The 23038-nt window shown below is 37.5% G+C and overlaps 1 protein-coding gene across 2 annotated transcripts in view; it reads right to left on the reverse strand.

The window, feature by feature from the left end:
• The window catches only part of LOC136350577 (zinc finger protein basonuclin-2-like), a 95485-nt gene extending 73326 nt beyond the window's left edge, over positions 1-22159 (reverse strand). Inside the window, exons 1-2 of one of the 2 annotated variants that reach the window (XM_066302435.1) lie at positions 22021-22159; positions 1193-1387 (exon numbers count right to left, since the gene is read on the reverse strand). In XM_066302435.1, the coding sequence (XP_066158532.1) occupies positions 1193-1333 (141 nt within the window). In that variant the 5' untranslated portion in view covers positions 1334-1387; positions 22021-22159. Of the gene's footprint in view, positions 1-1192; positions 1388-13899; positions 14211-22020 lie in introns of those variants that run through there. The other variant, XM_066302434.1, reaches the window with a different exon arrangement.
• Between the last annotated feature and the right edge of the window lie 879 nt (positions 22160-23038).

Consider the following 23038-nt stretch of genomic DNA (forward strand, 5'->3'; position numbering starts at 1 on the left):
TTACATGACAGGTAAACGGACTTTTGTCTAATCAAAAAGGAAAATATGGTGTGGCCTACAGGTTAACGTAAGAGGCTGAACCCACACCAATTTTCGTTATTAAGCTAAACGCACGTTCGGAAGAAGCTCATGACGGCTCAGGACGAACGATCGTCGTAATGGATCTGAAAAAGAGTCGCAGGCAACAGTTCCTCAACAAGCATCAAAAACTGCACCGAAGGTGATGCTTGGTGTTTTCTGAACAATAATTAAGTATCAAGTATTGCAGCAGTGGAGCGTTTAAAGGCTAAGTACGGTATCTCCTTAGTGCGCAACACATTACCGACCGACTCGCGCAAGTTGCGCTTTTGCAATGCCAGCAAAAACTGTTAAAAATTAGAACACGCGTGACTCAATTTCATTCAATAACCTGTAAGTCGGTCTGGTTGGTAAGTAAATGTATGTAAATAGCGGCTTGTAGCGAAATTTAGAATACCACTAAAGCCAAACTAATATCTAGTTTGTAATGGTCATTTAAGTAGCCTCGAGTGTAAAGTCGCCAGGGTTATTGTTACACCGTCGTAAAAATCGTTGCAAGTCTGCAAAATTCATATTTTCAGCCGGCTTTTTAACCATTAAATCACATACGGATCTGGCACACGTAATATAGGTACCTACGTCCCGTTTCCCTTCAGATTACTCTGCCGAAGCTCCGGTTGCCTCGGTTACTTACTAATTGGGATCTTTTCACCATTCACTCGTTACATGAGATGCAATAGCTGCCTTGAGCTTTACCCGATAGAGTATCCATCCATATATGAAACTTAGAGCAGCCTTTTTTCTTTTACTTTCGTACTGCAATTATTGATTTACCGACGGCAAGGGAAATTTATCGTGACTTCGTACTTCTACAGGCGACAAAGAAGACTCGCCATGTCTCGAATCTTACTGGTATTCATGCAGGAGATGGCTCTCAACATGAAGTCTATTAAGCAGTTGTGTACGGTCTACTTCTGCACGGTAGGACATCGTCGAAGACTCACGCGAAACTTCGCTTCAAAGTAACCTGACGGTGTCATATAATACCATCTGCAAGGGAGTTTTAATTTTTTTCTCCTCTGAGTAATTGATGGATAAATTATGGTATCGGAGAATCACGTACGAATGCATGACGCCGGTTTATTGATTTTAAATTAAAGACCTTCTGACTTACCGCGCAAAGCTTTGGGGGTTGATAGGCCTTCCTGTCCAAGTCCTTGTTGGTACAAGCAGCGGAGGGAAGTGTTAAAATCTGTGTGGTACCGTTGCGATGGGAAGGGAAACGATGGCTGTTACTGTGAGGGTCGGCTGGCATTTTGGCAAAAATGGGTGCTTCCGGCTTGAAGAACCATGATGCCACCGATGCCCACTGAAATAAAAGAAAAAACGGCTTCAAAAACGGCACAGCGCTAGGGTTAAATTCCCTACTTTCCCGTATCAATGCCTAATGTAGGAGAGACTTAAAGAATCCTCAATTTGTGTTCAGCATCGTGAAGTAAAATCAACTACAGCGAAACCAATTTAATTAGGCTGAAAGCGTCTATTTGTTTTTACGGTAGTGCAATGTCGATAAGCTTACATGCCGCATCATCCTTTTTACATTATCAGGACTGGTAAAATCTATTCTGCCTGGATAGTCTGAGACCTTAAGCATGAGCCTCTCCGGCCCATTTACATATATATTTATTCGTAACGTGCAGCTATTTTTCAACTTTATACAGCTTAAAATTTCGTGGAACTACCAAACCCCTCCCTTTAATTGACTCAGAGGATGAGTCACCTTTGTTGAATTTTAATAAAAATTAAACTGATTAAATAGTTAAAATCGAATGTTCAGGCGAACCCTACACATCGAAAATTAACGCGGATAAATTAGTTTTTATTTTTTTGCGTCTGCTCTGATTATCTAATTGAAAAACTTTTACGTAGAGGTCACAATAGTCAAGACCGGCCATCACTTTGCAATTTTTTCAATCTTCTAATTAGAGCCGTTTCGGCTCAAAACGCTTCCAAGTTTAAAAAAATTAAATGTCCCGCGTAACCGTTCGATGCCATGATTGGTCAGATTGTTCCGCGGTCTCTTGGAGCAATTGCTGTAAATGTTTTTGCAAACAATGTTAAAAGTTTACTTTTTGTTCACTTACTTGTTCGGTTGAACATTAATATGTAGGTCAATTCTTTGATCCATTTGTTTTCGCTTTATCTTTGTAGTATTTAAATAAAAGTATAATTTAACAAAAAGAAAATTCATTTGACATGGGGTTTTTACGCTTATGTCGTTGGCGTCGTTATCTTCGTTTAACTCTAACCTTGACTCTGACCAATCGTGGCCTCGGATGATAACGCGGGACATTCAAATTTTTCAAATTTGCACGCGTTTTGAGTTAAAACGGTTCTAATTAGAAGATTGAATAAATTGCAAAGTGATGGCCGGTCGAGTACTATGACTTCCACGTAAAAATTTTTCAATTGGTTTATTTGTGTAGACGCAAAAAAAAACGATTTGCCTGGACATCCGGTATATATCTTGAGTAAAGCTGAATGATTGGGTAACTCTCCAGATCAGACGAATAACAGGGTGATCGTAAGGTAAGCAAACTTGTTGAAAATGCTTAATATCACACGGAACGAGTGTGTATTTTTGTATCGGCTTAATGCATGCACTCGACACGTCAAATTGTTTTAGTGACATCTGTACGACCCGCGTTTTAATAGTGGGTGTGATGGTTTTAGTTTCGATTACAGCTTTATGTCATTTATACGCCCCTACGTAATAAATATACACCTCGTGATACACTTTGTAAATTTCAATCAGAACGTTGACTTCGAAGGAAAATACCATGAGCTGATTGACTTCACTACTATTATCACTCAAATTTAAAAGGCCAGAAGCGGTTTCGGAACACTTTGAGATTATGTCAAACATCTGGCTTCTGTAAGCGCATCCCTGTTTTTTATTTTTAAATCTTTACTAGAATTATCGATCGAAAGTTCCGATGAAGGAGGCGAATCTCCGGGAAACCGATCCTGGATTGAGTACAGCAATTAACAGTGAAAAATCGCCCCGAAAACAAGATCATTGTTATGCGATTCCGTTAACGGGGTATGGGACCTTGTCCAAGTCCATCCCTCGTTAAAATGTCAGGCTCCCCTCTTTTTATACCAGTTCGTGTCTAATAAATCCCTTTTGGTCGCCATATGCCGGTTCTTTATGAGCTTCAATTACTAAAAATGTTTATATTTGATTTACCTTAACAGTTTTTTAATCAATCTTTTCCGATCTCGCGGGCATTTTTCATAGCAGTTTTGCGTAGTTTCAGTAAGACTCAAAATAATAACCCTGAAAGCTCACTGTTATTTGGGTCGTTTGAGGAACTTTTTAAATTAAAGAAATTAAGTTCTTTTTCCAGCACCAATAGAAGGAGGTCAATAAATCAAGGCAAAATAAAAAAAAGACGGTGATGAGCCGCAACAAGGGAGCCACCACAAAAAAGAGGAAAAATGAAGGCAACGAACTGAAGGTACCGCCTGCAAAAAGGGGCAAGAAGAAGTCTATATTTGCTAATTTTTGTCAATGGTAAAATGTTAAAATTTAAACGACACACACTTTAACTGCAAGAAGAATGATCCAGCTGAGAATTGAATCTGTTTGAAGCGGTTTCATGTCAATCTTTATTATTCAATACTTCTCAGGAGCAAAACTGACACCAAATGATACGAGTAGTTGCTTTGAAAAGTCAAAAAAGGCGACAAAGAAAAATAAATCCGGGGGCAATTAAAGAACAATGAAATTACTAAGAATGACTCTCGAAAATTCGAGTTCTTGACGTGAAAAGGGCGAAATTGAAAAGGAATCGATTATATAGAGCTAAAAATCAAATAGATTCCTTTAAAAGGAACATAACAATAAAAGTGATATTTTCGCAGAGCATAAATATAATGGGGTTGTTATGTTGAGGACCTAATATGGGGGTTGGTACATAATTATTAATCCCTTCAACGCAAAAGGGTTAACGGAGCCGTGGGGTGGGAAATGCGCCATATTTGATCAATAATTGAGTTAAACAACTGACGAACGGTGGTATACTTACTCATCCCTATACATTTTATAATATCAGCGGTCGTCGCAGTCACCGCCTTTATTAACTCTCTCTCTTCAGGCTCTATATACGCTCTGGCATAAATTCCGTTTACCCAGCTTTGATTTTTGCTCCATCTACACCGGGATTTTTTATACGGAATATTATTTTAAAACAGAATATTTTCATCGTTTTAAACATTCATCACGCAAGAGATTTTCAAGAAATACGTTCAGAATCAAATATGTTTTACCGGCACAACCCGTCCGCAAACATGACCTAAGGAAAAATGTAAATTATCGACTATAATTAGCTTATGTAATTAGGGCGCGGTCGCCGATGCAGTATTTGGTGTTGTTCTCGGGCACACGTCTTGATTATCAGGCTCAAGAGAAGTAAATATATTTACGGATTTAGGCAAATAGTGCGTATGTCATTAAAGTAATAAACACACGTTTAAATAAAACAAGTTTACAAGGCTCAAGACAATGTGTTGGTTTATGCAAGACCTTTCGACGAATACCTGTGGCCCCCACGATGTCCCGATTTAGAGCCCTTTGATTTCCTTTTTTTTAGGGGAATTTTTTGTAGTTAAAAATTTCCCCTAGAAGGAATTTCTAGACTGTACAGCAGCGACTATGAGATTATATGACACCCTGTAGAACGAAAACAAGCAACTTTTACGTAAGTCTGGCTACAACCAATACTCATTCGTGCCATTGTTTCTCTGACACCCCGTAGAACGGTGCAAACAAAATCTAAATTCTACTACAACAAAAACACATATTTTAAGGGTCGAGGGTGATAATTTGTGATGTTGTCAGCTAAAGGGCGGAGTTTAATGGCACGATATTGTCGTTTTATCATTACGGTTTTATCGGTTTGGTAGATCAAAGTGCGCCTCGTTTCAGCCACGCCCCCGTTATAGACATCTCTGTTCCGGCTAATGTGCCCTTATTGATAAGGATCGGGTCCATTAAAGGTACCAGTTCTTATTTTATTAGTGATGGCTCGTCGGCCGCTCATGAATTATTGTCGTGCCGCTAATTGATGACTAAAATAAATCTATCGCGTCTGCTTTGATGACAACAATCCCCCATTCGTGGAAGTTTCCATTCAGGAAAACCCCCTTTTCGCTCTTCGCTGTCTTGTATCAAGCGGGATTTGACAAATTAGGCGTAATGGAGTTTGAAATTTTAATAGAGTTTGGATAAAAGTGTACGTCGTCGTTAATTATTGAAAGCTCTTATAATACGGGTGAACTCGGTTATCACGAAACTAAAAACTTTAAGAACCAGATGACAATGGTTATTTTCGTGAACCGAAACCGCAGAGCTGTCAAACTGCAAAGAAATAAAAGGGCATTGCTTGTTTAGGTCGAACACATGTTCGATAAGCAATTAATATGAAAATGTTCGTGACACGCTTTCGAGCTAAACCGTCGGAAAATTGTGAACCATAGAGGACTGTCTTCGGTTAAGCGAACGACATACGGCATGATATGTTGACAAGACAATGACTTTTTAACAAATCCCCTTTAATCAGTCATGCGATGGTTTTATACCTTTACAGCCGCCCTGTTAAACTGCCTTTAAATGGATGATTGTTTTTGCAACTTAGCAAATGCCCAAAACTCGGTGTGGTGACAACCGTGTGATTATTGCATTCAACCAGCGATTCGACTTGAAAATTTAACTTTCGTTTAAAAATGGAATTCGAGCCACAATAATCGCGGTTATTATGACCATGAGAAATAGCAGCAGTGTCAACACAAATAAATTACTTTAGTGATCAATAAATACTGTTCGGGTTTAGTAAAATATGGATGTTTGCATTTCTTTTCACGTTTTAGCCTACGATTGCACAATGTACAAGAATAACGAGGTCTAATTACATAAAATACTAAGTATTACCAAATATCCGCACAGGGTGTAAACAACAGAACACTTCCGAAGTGCCGCAAACGCTACGCAACTGAGACCTGGACAGGTTTGAGGTGGAGAAGGACAGGCCTGACTTCAGCAAAAACCACCTCAGTTGAGTTCTACGGTAACGTGTTAAGTGTGTGAAACTAAAAACTGATCGAATGCAATTTAATCGTTTTTTGCTAAAAAAACATCAGCTCGGGAGGAGCCTGCAGCCTTCGGAGCAATTTTAGGGAACACATTTTCCATAATTTGTAATCTTCGACAAAAATCACATACGGAACCTCAGCGAGTATCACCTGCATCATGGGCGAGACTACCACCCTTCAGCAGTTACTCTCTCCCTCTCACCCACTGGTAATGTGTTCAGCAAAACTGGCCTTCCACCTGGTCTCACACATCGAACTCCACCTTTCTTCGACAATATCTTCGTCCCTTGAATCTGCAGTCCTCAGTTTTCCCTTCCATCACAGAAAATCAGTTGTCACTGAATGAGGAGTAGTGTGCGGGTACTCATTTACGCGGTCACAGACGGCAGCAACATTAAATCATACTGCTACATTGTATTGAAACAATTACAAACTTGAACCAGCAACCTTACCAGACGTCTAAGGCAGGTTGAGAGGAAAATATTTAATAATTTCTTATTTATAACTTAATCAGTTCACTTTTTTCCTATAATCTGTTTGAATATCCTGTTAAACCGCCTTTAAATTGTTGGTTATTTTCTCAAGTTTGCAATTGCATTACAACTCTGTGACAACCGGTATATAGATGTACGATTATTATACACAAAGGAGGACACCTGGTCATTGAAAAAGCTTAATGCACCCGGGGCCATATTGGATGTACCCATCGTGTGACCGAAATAAAAAACAATAAAAAGTTTGTCGATTAAACAAGGCCCTGTCCAAGCATACTGCCCATCGACGCGACCATAGACATATCAAACTGTCCATGGAAATTTCCACCATTTTATCTCGTAAAACCGATTATTAAGTCATTTGCAGTTGCAGCAACGTTTGCAATTACTTAACATAAAAGCATCAACCATATTGATGATCATTAATTATTGTCTCATTAAGATTAACCCCTGCAAATTCGATTTATATGTCCATGGATGGAACTGAAGTAATTTTCAATTATTAATCGAAAATCACCGCCAAACTTATCATTATATTTTATCGAATACTTTTTTGGTGCTTTGTGTCTTACCGGTCCAGCAATATACAATTTGAAAAATTACTTTAATTTCGTCTGAAAGGTAAATAAACGGATTCATCTCTGGAGAAGATTATATGAGCTTTTGTCTATAGAGTTATAACTGCACTGATTTGGTATAGTAATGGGTTTATTTTTGCTTCGGCGTTTCCTCATGGTTAAAAATAGCGGACTTGTGATGAAGTGTCTTAAACCTATTGGAAAAATGTACTGACAGAACATGAAGAGAATATTTCGCTAATAACAAGCAGGGTCATAAAACTGGTTTCTCTAGTAATGGAAAAGCATATTTCCCCACTGCGATGCGGTGAGGAAATATGCCTTGTACCAAGTGATTAGAAGGAGTTTGCCTATGCTCAATGAAGGAAACGGGGACGTGTGAATCTAGGAATATGATTTTAGAGTAAATAAAGTCATTGAAGGCATATATGTGAGATAATGAGGGTCCATCGATTAAGTCATTATCAATCAATGTTGCGATAGGTAACGCACTCCGCATAATAAACCATAACCTTATCCAAACTTTTGTGTTGCAACGCTTCCTAGCACCAAAAATTCGCTATTCCAAGATCAAAATGTCAAAGAGGGCAAACATAATTTATTACTTAAAATACATTCAATGTCAGTCAGTTTCTTCGTTATCAGTCTTTAGGGAAATGCTGAATAAAACTCTAACGATGACCACATCAATAACAGTACTATCTCTAACAATTCAAGGTTAGTTTTAGCGTTGGTCAACTATTTGCTAAACATTTCATTTCTCTAATTGGGAGATATTTGCGTATTTTTAGGCGCTTTGTCTCTCGATTTATTGCATAAATTTGGAACATGTACTGGAACAAATTGATTCCAGTTATGTGGCCATTGCAAAATTCTGTGACAACTGCATTGTTCACGCCACATGAACGAGCAACTAAACAGAGCCATGGACATTTTAACGTTTATCCGCAACTTCAACGGCAAAAAAGCTGTTACGTCGTCAGATTCTGACCACTGGTGGAACGCGCTTTGGTCACCCCCAGTGGGTTCTGGCCTGAGCCAGACGCGAAAATCAGGCTCCATGTAAGAATTGCGTTGGAAAAAGATCTGGGACGATTTTATCCAGAGTCCTTCCCGACGAGGACGCACGGCCTTCCTGATTTATATCTCTTTGCCGATCATCGCATCTTATCCTAATAATTATGACCGATGGCGCAAATGCGACTTTTAACTTTGGAATACGTTATGCAAACTTCTAATACGTACAAATTGCCGTGAAATGGTATTTTCCCCGACAATCAAAACTTAAAATTGGCCTATAAAGCTTTGCGATGCAAGGGACTATAAAGCAGCATGTATATAATAGTGGGTATATGGGATGCAAAGTAAAAAAAAGACATAAAAGATAGCAAACTCATCCGATTGGCGTTTTAAAGGCTGCGCTCCTCGTAATTGCAGGATCTCGTATAAGTTTCTTAACACGCAAGTCAATTAAATGACAACTAAATCGTTACCGCGGTGTGTAATTAACGGAAATGTTCAAAAAGGTTAGTTAATGCTTTGCAGTTCAGTGATAAAAACGGTTGTAACCGAATTAAAAATAATTACCGAACTTCCAGTTTCAGTCGCTTCACCCTTTAACCATTTTTAAATCGAAGAAAGTGCATTTCTTCAGCTTTCGCTGTCGTTATTTCACACGTGCGTTAATTACCCCATTGTCGTATCACTGCTGTCGCATGCGATATTTCGAAAATTTCTATAGGTGCACAATTTATTTGCCATGAGTGACAACTAATTGAATGCATTGTGGGAGCAAAAGAAAATTAACAACAATGACGACAATGAGCCATTGATTGATTTCCCACGAAATAGCTGGCTAGCAGTAGAAGCTACCTAAATATGCCAACCTGCGAAGGGCTGGCGTATAATTTTTAACCCGAAGTCTATTGAATAAGTCGATGTTTATTAAGGCGACATCAACAATAAATCAGTTCACATCGCGCCTACATTATTTTCAAACCTTTGTACGCTACTTATAGGTAGCACTTGTATTCGTTACAACAATGGATGTTTTCAACACATTCAAAAAAGAATGAATTTATTCAACGCGAACACTCCTTGTATGCTAAGCACTTTTCGTTGGGGCCGTAAAACTAGCACCGTAAAATTCAAATTATTATTTAACGCCTCGTGTCGTATATCCCCAAAGATTCGTTTATGAATAGAAACTTTTTTGGTATTGATGACCTTGATGGCAAACTTGAAAAATAAAGTGTAGTCGACATTAGACTGGGAACGCTCCCGTGAAGAGCAGCACGGAAACATACTGGTGAAGTCAGCTTCAAATTCAGTGTGTCTATGAAACCAGTGATCAGTTTTAACTTCAGGACCTAAAATTCTGATCGTCGTGGAAAACACTTTACTGTGGACCAAAAAGCAAAGAGGCTTCACACCAGACGCGGGCAAAGAGGCCAAACACCGAATGGCTGATGTCCTCCCTTCGATGATAACAGCCAACACGTCCCGTTTCGCTGAAACTACTGTGCTGCATGAGCTCAAGCTAAAGAAGATTCCCAGGGAAGGGCACCAACGAGAAAATTCTGAGCAGTTGCTGTAACGGTCTTCATTAGATTCATTCATTATACACCATGTGATAATAGAGCGCGATCGGAATTCTCCTAAAAAGTGGGGGGCTTCGGTGATGCGCTGGAGATCATTTAAAGTTAATAGAAGAACAATAGTGAAGTTGTTGGAGTAAACACCACAACTTGGGGATTGTTTCGAAGCAAAATAGCGATGCGTTCAAGTGCAGATGTTGTTTACCACTGCGGCCGGTGTTTTGAGATATTGCGAATCGGGAATACTCAGTGAGGCAAGAAAATCATTCTCATGAAATAATTGCACCGAAAAACTGGAGACTTATATAGGACAACACACACCATCAAGCCAAATGCGTTAAGTAGACACAAAGTCTTCGTGTTTCGTATTAATAAAGACTGTAAAAAGGCGTCGGAAAAATAGTATAGTTCAATGCCGGTGAAGGTTCTAGACCCAATAGCTAATTGGCGTCTCTTTTCCCGTCTTTCAAAAATTTAACCTTTACAATTCACAGGCCTAACTAGAACTACTAAGTTCAATAAACAAAAGTTTACTAAAACTGAAATTTCCCAACAAAACCCCAAACCCAGAAACATTATTAATGCGTTTCCCGGTCTCCTTCCTCCTTACTGCTTGAAGGCTAATTAATTAAATTATAAACTTAGACGTATTCTATGTAATAACGGTTGAAAAAATGCTAGACTGGCAAGAGTCTTGCACTCAAGCCTCATATTTCTTGCAGCCTTGCAAGGCTGGTGTTGGTCTTAGTTTCGTTCTTGCTCTCCTACTTACAGTCTTGACCTTCAATTTTGTGCAAGACCAAGGCTTTTTTGCTGATCATTAATTATTTCCGAATTTAAGAACCCTCAGCAATTTCAAATGTAAGCTTTGCGCTATCTCCATTGGTTGAACGAAAAACGATCAGATGTATATGAGGAAGAACGAAATACCCGGATTTCCATTAGACATCTGATATAAATAACAGAGCAGAATTAAGGGTCGTCGTTGCGATTATCATTAATTTCAACGATAATAAATTTAAGTGAATTAGCATTAAACGTGTCTAAATAGAGGCTGATTAAATGGCGTCCAGAAATAAATCATCCTCCTATCTTACATTAAATTCTGGTTTAATGTATTCACAAGTTAATGCCGATGCCGCCTGGTAACTAAAATCACCTTAAGCTGCTTGCTTGTTTTTAAATCACCACTATACTTAAAATGAATCAATTTCATTCTTGCCTATATGTCCATTATTTTGCATAATGTCCAGCAAGTCAAACAAGTCAGCCATTATGTATCTTTACGGTATGGGGCCCATTTCTTTTCTAACGGAGACACTGGTTTCCACAATGGTCTTCCTAAGTCTCATTGTGAGATTTCACGATGAAGGAACCCTTTCAACGTGTCTCTTATTCCATTGGCTAGGATTGTAGGCATTCATTTAAGGATTCTGTTCTCAGAACATCTGGTACCTTGTGTAAAACTTGTGTAAGGATGGTGTTTCTCGGTGCTCGAAAGAATAAAATTCTAAAGTTCCTAAACAATTTTTCTCTGTTGGGAGTTCCACGTTAAACACTTCGTACAAAACGGTTATAGATTTTCGGATCGCGTGATTTTGCGAGTACAAATACATAGCGTGAAGGACTACGTTATATAACAAGAACCTATTACTAATCAAAGTAGCATTTGTTTTTTCAACAGTTCCAATATGTGTCGCTTTTCAGTATGGCCGAAAAACACGCACACGGGTAGCAGCCATTCAGACGGGTTTTATATCAGCTATATTAATATAACTCTCGATATAACTTTATTATCACTCGATGCTCTTCTACATATTCATGGCTTCCACGTAAATATACATGCGTGTCGAAATCCCATCAGTTTATTAAGTTATAACCAAAACTCAAAATATTTGTTATATTAAGTTTAATAATACCAAATGAAATGCGATTTTTTGATTGGAAGTTTAATTGTTGACCTCCCTCGCTTGGAAAATGATGATAATACTTGTTGTTTCTTGTCTTATTTTTGCTCAGAGGGGAGCGCAAAAACGTTAATAAGTTCGGTTTGGCACAATTGCTTTCGGTTAAGTTTTTTCACGTTTTCCGTGATAAATTTAATTCATTTTTTCTGCCAAGATGCCACAATATAAAGAAGACTTGAGATGCACAAAATCAATAAATACCAGGAAATATTGTAGAATAAGAAGGTTAAATATTTATAATAATTTAAGACGTTTCAGGTGGTAGTTTGCCACACACAGAAGCGGTTTTTATCTATGAATTTAGACAATTATTGACATCTTCTGATAGCGCTTTTCCAAAATCTAGTATTGCCCCTGTATTTCCATTCGCATTTTATTCCTTATTTACTGAAACGATCAAGAAGGGCGGATGAGTCCAATACACAGTAGGGCAGCCACACCAGGAAAGTTGTTCAATTCTGCTTCATTCAAATATATAATCTCATTTTTATTACGCTATTCGCAAGTATATCTATTTACAAACAATATCGAAAGAAAATTATCATGTGGGGTTTAGAGCACTTTCTCGATAAACCATTAAATGCAGTATGCAGGGCGTATTTTTAACTCTCAACATATGATTTTACGTATTCAAATGAACCCTGGGTCGCAGGTTGGGTTCTATTTCGCTCGAGTCACAGGTACGGTACTTGGTATTAGTTAGATTTCAAGGAATGAGAGGTGACACATTGAATAGGAACTCAGTTCAAAAACCGATTCGACCTGAAGGGAGTGCTTCTTAAGTAAAATTACGATATAAACTTAACAAGAAAATCTGCTTGAAGGTGATTCCAGTTTTAAAAGTCAACATATTATGGACTAAATTGATAAAAAACGAGCTCGTTTTTCGATCACTTTCAGCAGGTGCATGAATGCTTCATCAGAGCCGTTTTTTCTGTAGCGCTACTGAAATTTGGAGTTATGTTTGCCTATGTTTCAGCTTTCGGACTCAACAAAGGGGCCATACAAGAACCGCAGAAAAGTGGGGCAGAAATGAATTTGCAAAAATTAATTTAATGTCATAATTTTACGCGAATTTGCTCAATTAAATCGAAAAACTTGCTTGACACCCCTAAAAAACATTTATTCTTCGTGTACTGGTATTGCACTTCTCGCGGGGGCTTTGATTTTTACGTAACGAATAAAGATCGACGGCATATACATGTGTCGGCGATAAAAAGGATTTTTTTAATAGTTTTAAACTCAGGAAGTTTGGGAGACAATACGTTTTAAATATCAGGAAATATGCCCCTTTATTTTTATCTGATGTGCTATATTTAAAAGCACCAGTGGTGGAGAAGGGGAGGAGTGTACCAACTTTCCAAACACAAATGCTTTTTTTTAATTATTTTGGTGAGCTGCTTCGATTTAACAAAACTATCATAGTTGCAGTTATAGTTATAGTCAACTGTCCTGCTAAGAATGATGGATGCGTCTTAATTTAATAAATGCAAATCATTTTAATATATTCGAAGCACAATAAAAAATAGCATCGGTGTCATCTACCCTAGCACCTGGCAATCTATATAATAATGCATGCATAATATGAAAAAGGTCAAGAGTATGTAAATAAAAATATGTACAATTTACTGCAGCAATATTCCTTCAATCTTTGTCTTAGCATAATTTTGAACACAATTTAATAGATTTAGGAAAGATACTTTTAGATAAAAAACCTCTCTTTAGGCTGAATAAGTTTCGTCACATTCGTCGTCGTTCTAACTCTGTCACAAACCTCATTTTCAGGTAGGGTAGGTGCATTATTTTTATACGTATGACAAACACATTTTTGTCAAAATGCACAATGGCAAAAGCTGCGTCGGGCAAAATGGCCGAACCAGTGCAGAAACGTGTCAACTGTCAATAGCTCGACACAGTTAGCCAGAACTTACATAGGTGTTTATGTAACTGGCTCTGAGTGCGTTATGGTATGACATAGAAACATAAGTACTGTCGAGGAGAGTTCGGGCGGATTGCGCCCTGCTAATAACATGTCTAATCTCCTCAAAATTTCAAACGAGTAAATAACGAAATAATCCTTCGAAAGACTTACATTCAGAACAGGCCGTAAAGGGTGATGGGAAGTGCTCATAGTATGGGAAAATAAATATATTCTCGGACATCAAACACTGCAAAATCACTAAACCAAGTGTTCATAATCGTCTAATAAAACATCGCCGTCATGCCCGGTTAAAGATTTGGCGCCAAATTAGCGAATTCGCTTCACTAAATAATTAAATTGTGACCAAGAAATAAAACAAATTAGGCCTATTTCAGCGAAGTAATGGTTTTTATTCAGTACGGTAACGCAACGCATGCCTTGAAATTCATCAGTTTGCTGCGATACAAACTCACGCTGTTGGATCGGGCTACTACCTACTGACTTATGGGAAGCTTCCTTCATACCGGCCCATTCGACTCCGACCGAATGCTCACGGTTAAAAACGATATTCTTCTCTTTAATTTTATTTAAATATGTACTCGCAATTAGGGATCCACTTAGGCTAAACATTTGACTTTCGCTTACGTTCACAGTTTCTCCCCCAGTATACTGATCTAATATACAAACACAATTAATTCTAACAGAAACGCTGTCATTATCGGTCGGTACACCACTGTCCTTAAAATTCTGTCTATCGAATGGGACGGTTAACAAACATTGATATTGATATACTCTGTGTATTACGTTTCAGTACAACGTTGCTAATTAATTTTGGCTACCCACTGACAATGCGAACAATGAAACTTATATCCCTGTGCAACAGCACTATGTTCCACGTTTTATTCTATTAATTCTAGTAGTGGCATTATCAAGTTCGCGTAGATATGGCATTTTAAAATCACCTACATTGTTGCATTCAAATTTAAATGATTACTAAACAAGAAGTATTTTTCATTCGATCGAAGGTGCCTTATCATTAAATCGGATTAAAAAATTACGTGTTAGATAAATATCTATTTATACGAGCATAGATCATTGTTTGCTGAATCGAATTAAAATTACGATTTTAATTCGCTTCGGAAAATTTTGCCCATTTGACTGGCAATTTAAGTGCCACCACCAGTGATCGCATCATCAATAGCCGATAGTAGCGGTAACAAAAATCATTAACACAAGCACGTGAATTATATAATTTAACCGAATTCATGCAATCTTTTTTATAATCAGACGTGAAGAAATAAAATATGTTTGTACGTTGATTGAACTGATAAGCTGCGTTTCCTCAATTTCACTTTTTAGCGCTCGAAGAAAATCAACGTTTCACTCCTGAACCTAGACGGGGTCCAGTCGTGGAGCTCACTCATGAGGTTCTCGGTGATCGTAACAAATACGAGGTCGATTGAATTAGGGCAAGCGCTGCAGAGCCTGAGCGTCATTTCGTGTATACCCTGTAAGTTCGATCGTCCCAGGAAAACTAACTTCTAATACCATTTTTCGTATTAAAATATTCATTAACATAATTTATATATTTGAATACGTAATTTACTCTCACTTTTCCCGCATACGAAGGAACATTAAGGTACGTGAATGTTCACGTCATTAGGGGAACGCATGCGCAACTTTGCAGAATCCTTCCAACTGTCGCCGATGAACTCCGAAGAGCGGAGTAAAATGAAGGAATGGATTGCAGAAGACAAAACAAAACTACTATCTGACCAAAAACTACCATTTTGACCACTGGACGGTTTAAATGGCTGTATACTTATACGATTTTTTGTAAAGTTACAACTTCGTATCTTATTTGCGGCAAACTTCACACCGACAATCTTATCAACACTTAGCCTAAAACGCCTGCCAAATGCAGATAATAAAAGCATCAAAAAACTCAATTTACAACAAACCCAAATTAAAAACAACTAAATATATTTTTTTCTAAAACGCCTTCTTATGTAACAGACCTTAACCTTGCACACTCATATGAGTATCGATGGATTCAGAAAATCCCTATTGGTGTTATGTGTCAGCAATCTCTTAGTCCTGTGCCGATATTAGAATACAATAGATAAGTTTAAGGTCATATTCTGGCAATGAAACCCCACTAGCTTATAATAAACACATGAATTTGAATCTGTAATTATTGCTAAAGGAGAAAATAATTCTCTTGCCAGACAATAACACCTTCCTAAGTTAATTAAATTTTTCTTGTTAATTTAGGTACCTACATTGAATTTATTATAGCAAAAATTGGGACAAATGATAAGATTACGGCAAAGTTGTTTATAAACATCACACATGTGTAGTAGCGACTTGAGGGCGCGCTTGCGCAAAAAACGTGTTTGTACCTATAAGATGCCAAGCATACGGCCCCCTTACAGAGATTGCAGAACAATTTTTATTTGACAAAACTCAAACAGAGGTAATATCTGAAAGATTTTATTATCTACCATCAAGCATTTTCCTGTAAGTATAATTTTAAATATTTATAATATGAAACACGTCATCAAAAAAGGATAAAATGCTTGCATAAGACTAGTACAATAGAGGGCGTCAAACGATCTCGATCGAAGTCTGAAGGAAGAAGCCGGCGAGCTCATGTGATACAGCCAGAGTGGGACTAAAATGTTTTTATCATCTCTGCCATTTTCATTATTCTTCACCTTTTATTTATTAGGCCACACACGTGTCTATATTATTGGGATACATATCACGTAAGCATTGTAAATTCGTGCGAAAGATGGGGGTTTATTTGACACCCGCAAGCGTATCAAAGGCCCCTAAGATATATCTTAGATCCTTTAACAAAGTCATATACTACAACTTGGAATTATTTTTTTTGCCGTACTTAGGGCCTTACATAGACAATTGATAATGCGCAAAAACCAATGCTAAATTTAATTAAAGAATTTCTTGAAAATGCTCATTAAGAAACTGGGAATCCGCTCCTGTGTGTCCGGGATATCGTAGGGTCAAGGGTCGCTTGGACGCCGGGCGTGTCGCCAGCTGCGACGCCAACCTATGGTCCTGAGGACGTCGCGCAGGCGCTACCCCTGCGACAAGTGACAATCGTCTATTCAGTGACAATTTTGCCCTGGCTCCGCCTTTTCCTGCACATAACATTTGCTCTCGTACATAAAGCGAAATTACATGGTGCATATTTTAAAGTTTTGTTATATAACGAGGTAACAAAATAGGCATACGTCGACATGTATGCTTTTTGCACATTAGGACTAGAGATCATGAGAAAATTTGCCTAGAATATTGATTTAGGACTATCTGAGACTTTTATATCTCTTTTTTCGTTAATTAAAAACTTCCGTCGACAAAAGTTCCGCCCTGATGGACTATTTCTAAGTCTGCTGCAATGATTCAAAATGGGCAAAACGCATAAATATGTCCCGGTTAGAGGCTGCGAATGGCAACCTCGCAGCACGCCAGTTGTCCGTGTATTGAATCGCGTCACCGTCTGAAACTCGACGGCCGCTAGAGGTCGCCTGAAGCTGGGAATCAGAGGCGTATTTCAGGTGACAGCGGTCGCCGCCTCGCGCAAGCGTGTGCAGAGCTTGGTGACATCCCCACCGCTCTGGTGACAACGCGACAGGCCGACCCACCTGTATCATTGGCCCCGATGTCATCCAATGCTCGGTCTACAGATAGTCGGATGTTTAGTCCGACTTTTTAAAATTCCCGTCATTTCTATGTGCAGGTTCTTTATGTCGGAGTTCGGTCGCTTTTAAAGAGTTGCTGTTGGGAGGATGGAGGAAAACATTGGAGATAGATAGTAAACGATATTACTCATTTGTTAAAAAAAGGGTAAAAATATAAGTCTTGTATTTCCCAGTAAAAACATAAGCGACTAGTGAAAAATATAGAAATTGTGAAAAAATTTATGGAAAAAATGACGAAAATAGAACGTAGAAAAAAATGGCGTTGACTGCATTTAGAAAATATTCATGAAAATATTTTATATGTTTTGATTGATGATGTTGGCAATGTATTTTTGGCCCTGAGAAAGCCGAAATAATGTTGGAACGTTAACGTCTTTGACATATTAACGAGTTTCAATTAACGTGCCACACCGGCTATATGACCAGTTGTATATTGCTTCTGTATAATGTCTATTTTTTTTTGTTCTAAGATTAAGGCAATTATTATTTTATATGAAAATGTAGAAGTAATATTAGTAAACTTAGGAGTCATACCTATTTACAATTAGCAGTGCATCCAAACTTGTGCAAAATCATATTAGGATATTTCTTATCTGAAGAAATTAGCGTTTTACAGGTTTCATGCCACGTTGTTAAAATATCGTAACCTTATAATACTTTAAGTATGCTGACTCTAATGAGCTTCACGTGAATTATATTTTACTGTATAAATACGTGTATAACCTGGTATGTTATATATTTATATTTATCCCACTGGCTCCACTCCTACACATTATATAATAAATTTTGTAAATGTTTCTATTATTATTTTTCAAGAGTAATTACATACGTACAGACACTAGCTTAGACGAAATAAGGGAACAGAAAAACGGGCAAGGGTGAGCAAGGCGAAAACATCATTTAATACACCCCAAACCTATAATATGAATGTAGGTCAGTACGATCCCCTTTACTAGTTCGATGGGGGATGATTCCCATTCTGACCTAGTTGTTTTAGTGTTAAAAGGAATAACTGTATAATGTGAACGATGATAAGTGCAATTTCGTAATTTTTGCCAATTATAATATGGGGGAGTTTCAATACCTCACAACATTGCAATTATTTTTTCTTCGGTTTTCTGAGCTGGTTAATTGTGTTCGTGCTATGGTGAAGCATAAAACTAAAGACGATATATACAGCATATAAAGGGCGTAACATATGATCGTGGAAGTATTTCAAAGAGCAATAGCACTCTATGAAATAATAAAAAAACACTAAATAAACCTATGGTCCTAAATGCACCATTCTCGATATATAAGATGCTACAGTTTCACATTTTTTTTCATATCTTGCGTTTCTCCACGTGTATCTTGTATACAACAACTATATATTCATGTTTCATAATGTATGCGACAAACCTTAAAACATGATATTTTAGCAAGAAATAAGGGTAACACTACATAAAGAAGTTACACAGCCGCACTGCGGATACTCATCTATAGATATTAACCGATGATTATTTGAGGACAGTGTCCTTAAATGCTATAATAAATATATCTATCGATAAACGATAAATATCGGTCAACAATGCAATTAAATATTGCAATAAAGTGCAATTATTCTATATTCCACCATATAGCAAATGTTCAAAATACTTATAAGTGCATCGCTACTATTTTGTCAATTGCGGTCTTTAATAACCATCAACAACACCTCGCTTCTGCTTCTTGGCCCGTAAAACATAAATTTACATATTTAGGCAAATTTCCCAAACCGAGGAAGACTAATCCTAATTAGTCGGCTAATTGGAAGAATAGCTATCATATAGACACACGAATCTATGTCAAATACATGACGTTTAACTGGCTGGAAGGCAAACAGACTTAACACTTCAGAATTCTCTAGTAAAAGTAACATATTTTTTCTATATACTTACATATCTCCTTTCACTTTTCTCAACCGATAATGATACGTTATTCAAAGGATGTCAAGACGGTCGCGATGTCATTGGCGTGCAGGTGCATTTATGTTGGGATAACGACTTCCATTTTATTACCACGGCTTTATGTTACCCAAGGAATTCTGAAATATTCCATGCAATGCGCATTTTTACTTAACGTATCTTTTATACCGTCTTTATGAGTAATAGGATACTTATAGGGAAAATAATGGCCAATGTTTTAGTGCCTTGTAAGTCGTCGAAGATATACTTTCGACCTTCTTGGACCTGCGCATTCAGACATAAACTGTATTAGAGAATCTCCATATCGATGGAGAAAAATATTCATTTGTTTAACAATACGCAAACTAACATTTATTTGACCAATTAGTTTCAAGATGTTCAAGAAAACCGTTGGTTCAGGTTAGTTAATTATAGTATTGTATATTGCGTAAGAAATTATTACGCGAAATTATACAAAAAAATACAAAAACGTTATAAAATATAAAATAAATTAATATTCCAACTATTTGAAAATACATTGGCTCCTTCCAGTACTATTATTTTGAAGGGCAATAGATTTGAACCAGTTGAAAATTAGGAAACGCCTTTAATGTGAACTCTTCTGCTGAGAAAACGCATTAAAAATTCATCAAAATGAAGCAAGCATATTGGACAAATAAAAAAAAGACAGATGTTTTGGAATTGAATTCTCCTATACCAAAAGGAACATAGTCATTCTACCAGCAGATCGTCATGAATTTTCCCCATATATTGTGAGGGAAGAGAGTACTAAACCAGTACAGGTGAAGCACTTACATGATTCAATACTCAAATAATTAAAATTATAGTCGAGCTTATTAAAACATTCAGTTAAGTGTCCGTTAGGCGAGTACACACTAGATATTTTAATTATTGAATTTCCGATGTTACTGATTATAAGTAATGGTAACATCAAGCAATGAAAATCTTAATGCCTGTGTCATCCTCCTTTATCGTTAAGAGAAGCTTCTAAGTACTCCTGACTATACACCTTAAGTTGTAGGTTTTTTTATTTTCTGAAAAGAATTTTCCATATTTTTTATTAAACCTTATCTGCAAAAAAATTTGGGCTTTACTCCTCTCTCATGTATTCAATCTTTAGTGATATATTGAAAAAGTCGTAGAAAGTCTCAGGTTAGTCACGCTCATCAACAGGCACATTATTCTTGATGCAGGTGCAATCCAATAGAAGAACTATGTTTCTATATTCCACCACTTAAAAGACTCTTCTTTGAACCAACACTTTATTCCTCATAGTCATCCATTTGACTGTGCGGATACTAATGTACCTCGACAACAATTTTTTATGCTAAATCTATCATTAGTTTTTTTTTAAATAAAAGACACCGCAGGAAGTCTAATTTTTCAAATCTGTATAGTTACATACGAATAACCTGTATTTGTAACAATGGGAATTGCAGGAATACTTTTCTAGTTCAATTTGGCGATATTTCCAGGTCCTATAAACGGTATGGGACAGATATGATAAGTCCTAAAGAGGTTATCAAGAGTTTAACTAGGACTCAAGAGATGACTTATGTAAACTGTAAATTTGAATCACTAAATTTATTTAAATCAAAAATTTAAATTTCAGTTCAATAATCAAAGGAACAATATCAATTATTGTGATTATAAGATTACATATCACATAAACTACGTGTTAAACCTGAAACTTTCCTTATTGAACCTCTTGAATTTGTTCATTCTTGATATCAACTTCAGAAGAACCAGGTTCTTGGAAACAAGACTGACACATCAGACATTAACCTATATCCGCTAGCGTCTATGTGAGAAAATACACATCATCAATGAGCGCTATAAGCCTAACGAGAAACTGCCTGTAAGTCCACAGGCGCACGCCGGTCAACAACTCCCATTTATAGTAAGTTCACCACTAAATATTTATTTATGAAATCTGAATGAGGCAGGAGCTTATCGAAAATAGAGCATCATGAGAAAAAAAGGGAGGATTAGTCAAGTCTTGGAAATCTAGGAATTGACAACTTTCTGATTCCAGTTGCTTAAGAGATGTATATGACGTCTGGTGGTAGTCATTAGATCTTTCAGCATTTGGCTGAAGATTTCCTTTTGTTGGTCCGCAGCGAAAATTTTTGGTCCTCCATTATCCTAAATTTCGCAAAATCGCTCTATATTTTTCACGAAGCCGATAACCCGATACTCAATTATTCGATTGCTTCCGGAACACCGATATACGAGATTTGATAAAATATGGGTGTCCTGGGAACCGGTCAGTCTTAAAGAATAAAACATTATAAAGCCCAAACTTTCTTTCAGTTTTCAGTATTGTAAATTTTCCCCTCACGCTAAACACGTGATACGCGAAAATTATTACTCACCCCCGGCAACATGAATGTTTATAAACATTGTGCGCAACCCTGCTGCGCGCAAGTTTTAGATTGCCCAAAAGACTGCGCGCGTCGCTGTTACTGACTTGAGGCGTCTTGTTTTGAATCACAAGCGCATATTCATCGGGAAAATCTAGTTGCCATGCTGCTAGTAAACAAAAGTGCGTAACCCGATAACTTCTGGTGTATCAATATGTTTAGAGTTGCTTAACTAAATGCGGAAGATAAAAAGTTACTTACACGGTCACCCAAGAAAATATGGTACCACTGTACGATGAATTGCTAAAAGGTACCGCGTTCAACAAGTGGCAGAGCGGAAAAGCGCGCCAATTTCCCGACCCGATTTAGTGACATCCAATGCCGTATGTCGGTCCTTCGGACACGACTGCCTGACTACCACTGAGAATCACGGATTGTCGTAATGTCACAGAAGGCGTCGCTTGCTTTCACTTGTCTATGCGCGACGCATTGCTTGTTTTGTCATCCCATTCGTGTTTTATCTCCCTTTTCTGCGCCGAACGGATCCCCTTTGACGACACCGCCACTGATTTATATATTACAATAATTATTGCCATGACCAGAGGTATAATCATTTGACCATCAGAAACGGAATTCCTCTCGTTAATAAGGAATTTAGTTGACATCCGCAAAAGCTAACGCGAATACTTCAAAGTTTATGAGTCACATCCATTTTAGATTCATCTGCATTGATATATTTCGAATATTAATGTTAATTTGCTTCTTATCGGTTCTTCTGATCATTTATCTTCACTACTGCATCCGCATGTTTCAGCTGTTTAAAGTTTTGTTGCAGCGAAAGGTGCAACATTTTTATTCTCTTTGGGATGGTTCCACATCCTTTACGCATGCCTCTTTTATGGAGTATTATGCAATATGCAACTCTTCGAATATGTATTTAAATGTCAATCTTTAAGTGACTTAAGTACGCCATAAATTATTCATTTCGATGCCAACGAGTGAGTTGGCGCCATTTTGAGGGTTGGAGCTACCTATCACACATAACGGAAAAGCCATTCTGAAGGCGAATACAACGTAATTTAAACATTTATGGGTAGAGGTACTGAGCAGTGTATTTATTTCCTGACATAAGTCCACACTATAGAAGTCAATCCTCTTCTAAGACTACATTACAACCGACGACGCTTGTCATAAAATCGTCATTCTCATATGAAAAGTGATAGAGGGATTCACTCATCCTGAGGGATTTCATTCCAGCCTATTTGCACAGCATTGCGAA

The sequence above is a fragment of the Euwallacea fornicatus genome, chromosome 3 (genome assembly GCF_040115645.1).
Source record: "Euwallacea fornicatus isolate EFF26 chromosome 3, ASM4011564v1, whole genome shotgun sequence".
NCBI lineage: Eukaryota > Metazoa > Arthropoda > Insecta > Coleoptera > Curculionidae > Euwallacea > Euwallacea fornicatus.